Source organism: Pyrgilauda ruficollis, unplaced genomic scaffold (genome assembly GCF_017590135.1).
Source record: "Pyrgilauda ruficollis isolate IOZ18807 unplaced genomic scaffold, ASM1759013v1 scaffold6, whole genome shotgun sequence".
NCBI lineage: Eukaryota > Metazoa > Chordata > Aves > Passeriformes > Passeridae > Pyrgilauda > Pyrgilauda ruficollis.
The window spans coordinates 14,755,538-14,767,554 of NW_024527710.1; the positions used below are offsets into that span (position 1 = coordinate 14,755,538).

Sequence of the window (12,017 nt, forward strand, 5' to 3'; positions counted from 1 at the left end):
AAGAACAGTCACCTCCATCTGGCTGGAGCACCCGAGAGAAAGTTGACTGCAAATCCCACCATATGCTCCAGACGCTCGGTACAAAAGCCTCGGGCATCCTACTAAACTTCCAGAAAAAAACTTTCTCTGATGCTTGCTTTTCCTTTCCTCCAGCTTGTAGGCTACCTTCCTTCAAACCCCGCCTGGTGCAGGCTGGTACCAAGTTCTACCCCAGCATTTTGGGAAGAGCAGCCTGGTTTTGTGGCTCTCGTGCTGCCTCACCGGAATTGGCTGGCCGGAGCTGGTGGCACTCCCGAGCAGTGGGAAATCCCACTGAGACACCAGGACAGCAGGGGGAAAATGGTGGCGTCCAAGGAGGGAGCAGGACAACATGGGCCCCTTCCTATTGTCCCTGCCTTCACCATCCTCACCCCACGGGCGACCTCACCCCAAGGGGGAAATCTCCAGGACGCGGGGAGGAGAGGTGGGGAGGGCAGGGGATGTCGCAGGGGGAGCCCCCCGGGCTCTGGAGCCCCCGTCCTCCCCAGCTCTCGAGGTCTGCCTGCATTAGGGGGCAGTGTGGGAACACGGAGCAGCCGGTGCTTTGTTTTGGTGCATCTCGGCGCCGAGCCGCTGATGCATAGCTAACGCAGCGCCGACATTGATTTATGGTCAACTTTCCATTTCATCAGCGCGGGGTACGGGGCGGCGCGGGGACTCTGCGCTGGGGACAGCAGCCATGGCTGGGGGGGCTGCTGACTCGGCCTCCCCCCCCGTTTGTTTAGTGGTGTAAAGGTGTGGTATTAATTGCTTTCAATTTTTTTGTTTTCCTTCCTGTATTTCCCTGGCATCCCCCCATCCCTCCTGCGAGGGATCTGCACCCCGGCATCAATCCAGCTTTCAAAACAAAAGCAGGAACGCCTCTGATGACCTTTAGGAGGATGAGCAGAGGGTTTGTTTGCTCATCTCAATGGGACAAAGAGAGAGATTTAAATAAAAGCATCTACCCATGCTGGCCATCAACCCAGCCAACCTTTTGTCCAGAGAGCAGATGATGCCGTGCCACTGGCTGGCACCATGAAATGCCCCAGCAACCCAAGAGTGCCATGGGCCTCTCCTCTCCCATCATTTTGGGAGATTCTGCAGGCTGCACTTCCCTTGGCCCCTGACCTGAAGGGCACTGCTGAGCCCTGGCACTGGGAAGGGAATCTCACTGCAAGGCAGTGGCTGCGGATGGGTGCTGCAGCCTGGAGTCCTCCTTGCTTCTCCCTCTCCTGGAGCACTCCTTCTCCTCCAAGCTCACTCGTATCTGTTTGGGCTACGGAGTCCCAGGAATGGTCCATATAATTTTTTCCCTTTGCCTGTGGTGGACATCCTCACATGCAGGGCTGTGGGGGAGTTCATGCACCCCCAGGGTGGCATTGTGAAGTTTCTGCTACCTGAGCTTTGCTGGTGACTCATTCCTCAGCTCCCTGTGTGACTCCCCACCATGCCTGGACACGATCAGACTCTCTAAATCCACTCAAAAACTACCTGCCCATGCCTGATACCCTTGGGGATATCCCTTGCAGGTCTCTGGTGCAGAAGAGCAAGACGCTGAAAACCCCTAAGCCCTCTCCAGCGCTTTCCTGGCAGGAGGATGGCACTGGCTGAGGTGGCACCACCTCACTCACTTCCAGGGCTGGCATACCAAGGGTTGGGGAGAAGTCCTTTCTATCTTCTGTGACCTTTTTGTTTTTGCCCTCTGAATTTAGGCACTTTAATCTCCTACAGATAGGAAATTACCCCCAAGCTGTGACTGGCTCGGCACTGAGCCTCCAGCCCATCCTGCAAGAGCTGCTCTCCAGCATCTCCCGAAGCTGGAATGAGCCCCAGCACCCGCAATAAATCACACAGGCTTTCATGGAGGCGATGTTCAGACTGTGTTAAAAGGTGGGATTTCTTTTCTGCTTTCCATCCCGAGGGCTGGGAGGAGAAACCAGATGTTGGAGGGCTTTCAGGAAAGGCAGGCTCTTGAGATGTCACATGTGAGCCATATGCACCAGCACCCATCCTCTCTTCCCTCTGGCAGTGCTGGGGATGGGCAGCATAACCTGTCCTGGTGTTATTACACTGTCTGGGGTTTCAGGATCCACTCCTGCTTCTGAGCTACCCCCTACCCACGTGGCTGCTGGGCCAGCTGCATGGGTGGCAGGGAGCTAAGATGGGCTCTTTGCTCCTGAATCAGACCCTCAGTGCAAGAGTGCTACAGGAGGGCAGAAAGGAAAGAAAGGAGGACAGCTTGGAGGCTGTCAACGGGAAGAGTCGAGACGGCAGCATGAACAGTAAAAGTCTGGAGAGATGTGACTCCTCTTCCTCACCTTTCCCACTCTGGGAAAGCCAACCCATACTCTCGATGCCTCGCCCTGAATTCATGCCAGTTTTGCAGCCCTCGCAGCTCGGCGTGAAGCAGAAGCCCCAAAGGACAGTCAGCTTCACCGTGGGGCGAGATCAGGACGTTTTGGAGACACATTTGTTGGAAGCAGCAGCTTGGCACTCGGATTGCTGGCAGCAGCTATGACCTGCGAGATTGCATCTCCGCCGTTGGCTTCGCCCCCTGCCGCCGAGCGCTGCTACAAGGTTCGCCTGTTTTAGGGTTCCCGATCAATATCGGATATTCTTACTTTGTCAGAGGCATGTTCAGGAAATGGGATCTCTCCTTCTCTCTCTCAAAAAAAGACAGGACCCTCCTTCCCCCTTCCCACACAAATGCAATCGTCGATATTGGGCTCAGATATCACCACAATAAATCACAAGCTCCTTATCGAGCTCGCCTGTCTGCTGCTCGAGAAGTTCTCCCATATACAAATCACAAGCCCAGATTAAAAAAAGCCCAGTTTGCCAAAACAAATATTCCTTTCAACTCTTATCCCATTTTTTACACGAACAAGTGTTTCATCCTCAAGCGGGAGGATTTTAAAGCACTGAAAGCTTATGTTGCTGCAAACCAGTGCAGCTCACTCCGGGCAAAGAGATTCCTGAGGAAAAACCCTCAGGGTTCAAGGTTTGAAAACTCCTTTTCTTTGTGCTTGTTGATATCCTGTCTGTCAGCATCACTCCAAACATGTTACTCCCTCCTCTGTCAGAGCTTGTTGTGGGATAAGGAAGGAGCGAGGGGACTTTGGGGACTTTGCTGGGTATTTGCTTACAAGGTGCCTCCACGGCATTCAGGGATTTGGCTGGAGCCCACTCCTGCCTGCAGCCGCAGCCAGGGTTTGTTAATGCATTCAGTGATTGCATTTGGAAAAAATCAAGTGGTTAACCAGAGGAGGGGGAAAAAGTTTCAGGAATCAAAATCCAGAATGTTTTCAATTACACACGTCTGTTAGGACTGGAGAACAAATACAATCCCAACCCAAACACAAACCAAGCAGCTTTGGAAAAAAAACATTGGTTGTAAATACACAGTAACCTCTTCGAGCAAGAAAGGAATTTGCTTTAAGGCCACAAAAGATAGAAAGCAAACATGGAAGGACAGCAGAACACAAGTTATTCCTAGACAGGTCAGCTGTGCAGGCATGCTGCTTCCCTAGCACCCTCTTGGGGGAAAAAAAAAAAACAAAACCAAAACACAGGCACGACAGCGCTGACACCCAGAGCGGAAGCAAACACGTGCGCGGTGTGGAGGGAAGGGAGCCCCGGGAGGAGCCGCAGCCTACCTGGAAGAACCCGGGCGGGATGGGGCCCCCGGGCATCCCGTCATTCGGGGGAATGTTTCCAAGCACGGGACTCGGGGCAGCAGCTGCGCTCTGCGGGGAACAAAACCAGGGCAAACATGGTCAGAGTTATGACAAAAGCACGTTAAAAATGCCACCTCTCCTGCCACGTCCCGCTGAGTCAATCTGCCTTGTATCCCCGGAGCCCTGAGCATCTTCCCCTGTGCAGGAATTGGTGGAGGATGCTCGCAGTGGAGGGACACCGGCCTCTGAGACTCACCCACAGAGGAGATGGCCACACAGAACCTGGAGATGATTCTGAGGTTTGTTTATTCATTTACCCAGGCACTGAGTCTTGTTAATCCACCCAAGAGCCACATCTAACGTGTAATTTTAGGCAGAAGTTGTTTGAAAGCTTTAAAATGCTTCTCCTCCCACCTCCCCACCATGTTCGCTGGTTTAGCCCTATCCTTTGAAAATTATGCTTCCCTGACCTCACCAGCATGCCAAGGCTTTATTATGAATTTCCAAATTCATTTCATTCAACCTGTGGAGTCACATCCCCTTTGTGCCTCCCTAGAATGAGCCATGAGCACAGCTCCAGCCCCAAAAAGAGGGATGGGGACAGACATGGGGTACCTGAACACCCCACTCACTCCTGTCAGCATCCCTATTTGCATTATTCACTTCTGGGAAAGCACCAGCGTGATGGGAAGTTCCTGCTCTGAGAAGGACAATGTAAGAAAAAGATCTTTCTCTAAAAGCCACTGCTGGTGACACACCCCTGTGAGATTAGGAGCAGTACCTGTGCCATCCAAGGGCACCCCAGTTTGCCCAACACCAAGTGACCCCCATTCCAGTTACAGGGCAGTTATAAAGGCACCTCAGTGGTGTTAACTGGATTTGGATCGCTGAACTACTCCCTCCACCAATTTTTATGATGCACGCACCCACCTAAAAAATTTTCCACTGAGGAAATCCCATGAACAGATGGGGTACATGTGAGCCTGCTCAGGCTTGCTTTCACCCAACAAACCCCATGTCCCAACAGCAGCCGAGCCAGCCCCAGCTCCCAACCACATCCGATGCAGCAACAACCACAAGATGTGAGCAGAGGGGGAAGCCAGGCTGTCAGGGCAGCCTGGAAAATTAAGGATTATTACTAAGGACTAAGGATTGCCAAGATAGGATCCCCACGTTTGGTTGGCAATCCTGCTATTCCTGACCAGAAAGCCTTGCAGAGGCAGGGGAGCACAGACTAATCACTGCCTTGTGCCTTCCCAGGGCAGCCCTTGTGCTCTCCAGCAGGATGTGGGATGAAGGCCAGGACCATGCCAGATGAGGGGTTGGTTTTCCCACCCCAGCATGTCAGAGCTTCAAGTGTCAGAGACAACAGTGGAGGCTGATTCCCCAGTAAGAGCCTCCTTTCATGAAATAACCAATTCCCCCTGAGGCTACAGGGTCCTACACCCCACACCACACTCCCTCCCTTGCCCCTGAACAAGGCATCCCGAACAGCCTTCCCCCCATCAGCAGCAAAGGCCAGATCTGAGTGTTTTTACAGTTAATAAAAAAAAAAAAAAAGTCCTGGCAGGAAAAATAAGCCTGCCCATTCCAGGCTCTTTTTATACATCAGACGGCAGCAAAAATAGATGGGAGAGGGAGTGAACCCACTTCTCCCCCTCCCTCCATCCCCCCAAGTGGGTCAGCTATAAAAGTAAAACCAAATCTTAATCCAAGGCCATGAACATATTGCAGTTTCTCTGCAAAGCAGATGACGGTTCTTAATGCAAAAATATATAAGACTGAGCCCCAAACTGCAGCGAGCCCATTTGGAATTTCCTTTATTAAACCCTCTATCACGCAAAACGCTTCTCTCCCAAGGCGGCAAGCGCTGCAATAAAGCTGCCAAGGTGATATTTTATGGTTTCAAGAGATTTCCAGCACACTATAATCCTTTGCTTGGGGAATCTCCCAAAGCGAAATGGATCCCAAAGTGGTGGGAAGTGAGGAGGAACATGGATTTGGGGATCTGGGGGGAAAGGACACTGCCCTTCTCCTCCCTTCTGCAACAGGGAGCAGAGGGAGAAGGGCAGAGGAGCCAAAGAAAATCTCGAAGCAAATGCCCATTTTTCCACAAAACCACAGAGTATTTTTCCGTGTTAAACACCCTGAAACCTCACCTATGCCTTCGCGGCATAAACGGGGATTTAAAGTTCCTCGCACATGTGGCGCTTGGCAGAACTTGGTAATTAAAAACCCGCAAGTACCCTGAGCATATTGTAGGATGAGAGCCAAATTGGTCAGCCCTTGATGAATGATTTACAAGGCTGCGAAGTGACATTTTATTTCTTTTTTTATTCCCCTCCCCATCACCGCTGCTAAGGTAAACACTGAGGCACCTTTAGCCCTGGTGAAGCGATGGGAGCGCAGCTGTGGCTGGAGCAGCTCTCAAAATACTTGGGCATGCCAGAAATGAAAGAAAAAAAGGCAAAAAAAGACAGCAGGAACAACTTTTCCAAACCTTAAGCGTGAGCACCCAAACCCTAAGGGTCACAGCACACAAAGCCAAGGTCTTTCCAGCACCCATTTCCAGGATTTTTTTGGCCACACAGCTCCTCCCACATGGTTTATTTCCAACATTTTGTCCCAGAAACTCTTTTCAGGGACTCCTGGTTGCAGTTTGCTTTCCAAAGCTCTTTCCTTAGGTGAGCATCTAAAACCCATCAAATCTCCCTGGTGAAGGTACAGACAATGTGCAGTTGCCATGGAAGCTGGCAGAAAATGGGCATGGAACTGCTGTGCCACCACATCCAAGCTGGAGCTGAACCAGAAGCACATCAGCCACACGAAGGTCCCCATTGGCGTGTGACACCCCGAATTTCCTTCCATTGAAACACATGGAAACCACTGCCAGAAAAGAGCCAGGACAGCTCTGGCAATGCTGGCATGCCAGCTCGTTTGCCTTTTGTAAGATGGCAAATTTTCCCCACGCTGGAAATCAATATATATGTGTTCCTGGGGCGCACATGCATAGCTATATACACAAACACACATATGTATTTTTAATTCTCTGCCACATACGTTGGTATTTTTCCTCTTTTTTTGGTGGAAGCCAGTGGAATGATGACAATCTGGATCACCGTGGTTCGCTTCCAAACCGAAGCTCTCAGTTAACACACCGGCCTGGTACGCCAGCAGATGCCGTCTAAGCCTTTAAATCGCACACTAATTGCACTAATTGAGCTAACAGTCTCTGTTTCGTCTCCCTACCCTGAGTCAACCAGCATCTTCTGGTACTGCTGTAGAGATCCAAGCTGTTGACTGTAGCGTTATTTTGTCAGCCATTAAACGATTCATCAGAGTCATTAATTGATTTATTACCGCTGCCTGCGAGTATAGCTTTGCAAATAAAGAAGGATGGAGGTCAGGAGGCAATGGAAATCGGACAAAACAGCACAGCCAGGAGCTGGGCACTTGAATTATCGATAGGAGCCCACTTGCACAGGACCACTGGCATCAGGTTATGGAGGGGAAAAAAAGAGTAAAAAGGAAAAGATCTCCTGTCTGGCTGTGCTACAAAGCTGGTTAGGGTCTTCAGCTACAATCTATGCAGGATGTAAAAGGGCTATTAAAACCACCTTGTTCTCTTAACCCATCTTGTTTTCTTAAGAAAACCATCTTGTTTTCTTAAGTTATCCTTAACTTAATTGGGTTCAGGACAAACCAGGTTATTCTGCTGAATTAACTGTGCTGAAGAGCAGCAGGGAAGAAGCACTGGCGTGGCTGCCCCACACCGCTCCCCAGCCTCTGGCGCATCCCCACCAGCACTTTGGTGTCACCCGAATTTACTTTCCCAGGCCGGCTGAGCCGGGAACACAACTCACCTCCGCTGTCCCCCAGCCCTGGGAGGAGCTGCGGTCCAGTGCTTTTATTTATTTACTTTCTTTACTGCAGGGCTCAGGTCTTTGCTGGGCGTGAGGGTTTGCTGCGAGCAGGGCGCGGCGAGCCGTTTCCTGCCCCCCGCCCTGCCGCACGCTCGGCCCCGAGCAGCCGTGAGGCACCGCCGAGGCCCCGCCAGGGTTTTGGGGGCTGAATTTAGAAACCGGAGCAGGTGGGTTGAAATTACCATCACTGCCAGAGTGTGTTTGCTCCCAGGCATCTGGCTAATAAAAGGCAGCACCCTACAAGAGAGGGCTTGGGAAGACAAGGAGTTTTCTGGATGTGTTGTCCACACACGGGGTTGCTGCAAGGGATTCTTGCTTCTCATTCCCACCCTGATTGTAGACCTTGAAGAGCAGCCTGAAGGTGGGTTAAGGCTCTGCACCCCTTTCTGAAAGGCGCTCAGTGTCATAATGGTGACAGGGCACCAGCCAAGCCCCAGCTCACCACCCACCCAAACCTGCCATGCTTCACCAACACCAGCAGTGGTTCCTGTGAACCATCTCGGAAAAACAGGTTCCAGCTGGTGGTAGTAACTCTGCCATTAAATGGAAGCTGGTGTCCCCACCGCACACTCCAGGCGAGCAGCTTGCCCCAACATCCCATGCTGGCTTTCACCAAACACTTATTTTTAATAAAAAGAACATGCCAGGAGTGGTAGGGAGCAGAGAGGATGCTCCATGCGTGGGAAGCACCACCAGCACTGCCTGCTTAGCCAGGCACAGCCCCCATCAACCCAGCAGTGAGATGGAGAGAGCAAAAGTATCTTCACAGCACAGACCTAAAACCAAACTAAGGATGGCTGGGTATTTCCTTTTTGAGCTCCAGCTGTTTTTGCCCTCTCTCCCCTCCAGAAGACTGGACCAGAGGATTTTGGTTGCATCTCACACCTTGCAGCCACCGTGGGAGCAGCACAAGACTTGAGGGCAGCTGCCTCTGGTAGGAGCACGCGGGGGTGCTCAGGACATGCTGGTGATCTGGTCTCTATCTGTCTCCTTTGATTTTATTTTTTTGCCTAGAGCACAGGCTTTGGAGCCTAAAGAAGAAACCAGCGTGCGGGTCAGGACTTAAGCAGGCTGCGTAAACAGGTAATACGGAATTTAATTGGACTCCAGTTAAGCCTTTTCATCTCGTTAAAGCTGCCTTCATCTTATATAGCCAGGTTTAAAATTTAATAATAGAACCCTCCCACACCTCAGAGTAACCCGATTAACGCCAGGGAGGACGACACGCCGACCGCTTCCTGTGGACCCAGCCCTCAGATCCTGTCCCCATCAGTCCCCTCCACGGGTCGGTGCCAGGGCCTGTGTTCCATCAACGTGCACCAAAATAAATAGAACACCAGCCTGCTGCAGGTTCTGAGAGTGAGACTGCCAGCCCACGTGCCAGCAGCGGGCACCCACTGTGGCACCCAGCCCAAAACCATGGTGGCTGCAGAGCCTCTCAGATGGGCTCAGCATTTTTTTGGGGCACGCTGTGCTACCCAGGGTATGCCAAGAGTCCATCCTGCTTTCTGCACTTGGCTGGATGCTCCTGAAGACAAAACAAACCAGCTTTGGTTTATTTTAGGGTAAGAGAAGGTAAAAGAATGCTGGGTTGAAGCTTTGTGTATTCCCAAGACATAAAAAAAAACCCCAAAACAGATTAAATGGGCTCAGCAGTATCACCAAACCACCCAAAAGCCATCGCTGTGCTCCCTAAGGACACCACGCTGCACTTACAAATTCAGATTAATTATACTTCTACAACAGCACAAGCTTTTTGTGCTTATTTTAAATCCATCACCTGTGAGCTGCCCGGCACACAAAGCTCCAGCACACACCCTGGTCAGAGACAGCCACGCTCGGCAACTTTTTCCCTCTCCTTTATGGAGAAAGAAACAAGCCCCAGCCCCATATTTTCTTTGAGCCTTAAAAAAAACCACAAAAAAAGGCACAACAGTTGAATGGTGTTTCAAGCCAATAGGGTTTTTTTTTGTTGGTTTTCTTTTTCCCCTCCCTTGTAAAGGATAATCTGAGACAGCAGCTCCGGCCATGAAACAATAGGATTTTAATCTCTTAAGTCGGCGTCCCCCTTATCCCCGGGAAGGAAACCCCTTCAGTCATTTACAAGTTTGTAAATAAGGCTCTTGGTAGCATCTCGCGGACATCTGCTCCGCCAGCCCGCCAGCGTTCCTGCTAACATTTACAAACATCCTTCCACAAACACCCAGCGCGCTCTGCTGAGCTGGCTTTCTCTAAATATATCCCAAGGAAATAACTTGGCAGGGCTGCAAAAATTTCACAGCGACCGAATTAAAGGGGGGTGGAGAGCAAGGGTGGGGGGGATAAGCCTGGGAGGTGTAGAACAGACTAAATGCAATTAGGCTGCGCTTTGCACACGCGTGTGTACAGGGACGTTGACAAAGGGAAACTTGTGGGAAGTGAAGCTGGGCTTGCTGGAAGTGCTTCTCCTGACTCAGGAAGGGCTTTGCAGAGGAGAGCACTCCAGGGCTTCACGCCATGTGGTTGGGTGTACGGATTCACCCCAACCCTGGTATTTAGGGATGCTTTGCCATGGAGTGGGCCCTATCCCTGGCTTGGAGTGAAGCTGAAGCTGATGGTCCCACTGCCAGCATCTTTCCTGGCACAAGATCCACGTCCAGCTACAACTTAAAACCAGTGTATGAGAACCAGTGTATGAACCCTCCCCAATGCCAAACAGCTTAAATGGATCCCATGCAATTAGCACCCTGGAAAATGCTGTAAATACACAGGTATTAATTACTATCAATTCTCCTCTAATAATTCCAGCAACAGACAGGCCAGGCTCTTTTCCAGCAATCAATACCATCCATTTCAGGTTCTACCTGCCAAAAAAGTTATATAAAATAATTATATAAAATTTTCATTAGATAATGCAATTGCTTAGGACTATTAATCTACTGCTCATCTATCAGTGTGGGAAGCTCAGCTCTGTGAGGGACACCCAGCAGCTCCTTGCACCAACAACCTGCTTTCCCTTCTGCACTCAACACTCAGTGGTTCCACCTAAATGTGCTCCTGACGAACCCACACAAGACTTTATGGAAAACTCACAGATTAATTTCAGATTTTAAAAAACATCACAATTCTTAAAACCAAAAGGGAAGCGTTCCCAGCAAGCAAAGCTGCTGGGAGAGGTAATTTCCTGGAGATGGCTACAAAGCTGTGATGGTTTTGAGTTCCTCAGGACTTTACTCCCAGTGATATCCCTTGCTCCATGCTGCAGTTTCTGGGGTGTAACTATGTGGGACTGCGCGGCTGGGTGCTCAGTGCCATGTGCACCAGCTCACCTTCCATCCTTCCCTTAAGCATCACAGCTAAAATCAAGTCCTCTCCGTTACCAACCTTTGAAAAGGCCAGATTAAGGAAAATACTGCCTACCCCCTCAGAAAACTAGTAATAATGTGGTGATGAGGTGCAGGGGAGGCTGCTGGTGTTGGCAGCTGGACTTCTGCTTCCCAGTGCCTGCTGCTCTCCGCTCCTCTGCCTTCTTCCAGATCGAAACTGCCAAGTGCATTTTGGAAGGGGTTGTAAGAAAAGCTAGATTTAAATTGGTAATCCAATTCAAGAAGGAAAAATAATAATAACTCGTGACTTTAGAAAAATGCCACGCCACTGCACCACGTGCATTTGAAGAAAACTAGTTTTAACTTGTCCAAAGGATTTACTGACAACTAATGAGGATATTGCCAGTCCCACTGGCAAAACACCCCAAAGGCATCCGGAGCCCAGCAGTGATTTCCCCATTAAAGATGGGTGCAGATTACAAATATATTTTTCAATTTTTATTTTTTCCTAATTTTTGCCACCTTGTGTTTCAGCCAGTTGATCTCATCATTTGCTCTCTGCAATCAAAAATAACACAAAACAAGCTGCGAGTTTGCATGGGGAGTCAGTGATGTCTGGTAACTAACCCTCATCCAAAATCAGGGAAGGGGGTGTGACCCCCTTTCCCAGCAACTGCCTTTGCAGTGCAGCGGGAAACACCGTGACCTCCCCGGAAAAACATCCTTTTCCATTGTCTGGGCAGCTGGATGCTGTGGGATGGAGCACTGACACCCCAGCACAGCATCCAGCACTTCCCACCCCCAATCCAGCCGGAGAAGACCAGGCCCTGGCTTTACCCCACGGGAAAACATCCCAGTTTTCTCCATCCTCTCCCGCCGCAGGGAAAGAGAGGAGAGAATTAATGCAAATACTCCCATTCTTGTCGCGCACTTGAATGCCAAAATATCCCATTTGCTTAAGCCTATTTTACTGCGAGCAGCTGCCCCGGCATTATTCCCCGACACCAAAGGCAAAGGGCAAAAGAAGTTGGTCCGGAGCAGGTGAACACCATCTGCCTGTCCCTGACAAGATGCTCGTGGCCACCATCTTC

The 12,017-nt window shown here is 50.5% G+C and overlaps 1 protein-coding gene across 3 annotated transcripts in view; it reads right to left on the minus strand.

Annotated features, from left to right (window-relative positions):
• SSBP3 (single stranded DNA binding protein 3) overlaps window positions 1–12,017 on the minus strand; it is a 54,032-nt gene that overhangs the window by 14,555 nt on the left and 27,460 nt on the right. For all 3 annotated transcript variants that reach the window (XM_041483049.1, XM_041483048.1, XM_041483047.1), the window contains exon 2: window positions 3,678–3,767. In XM_041483049.1, the coding sequence (XP_041338983.1) occupies window positions 3,678–3,713 (36 nt within the window). In that variant the 5' untranslated portion in view covers window positions 3,714–3,767. The remainder of the gene's footprint in view (window positions 1–3,677; window positions 3,768–12,017) is intronic.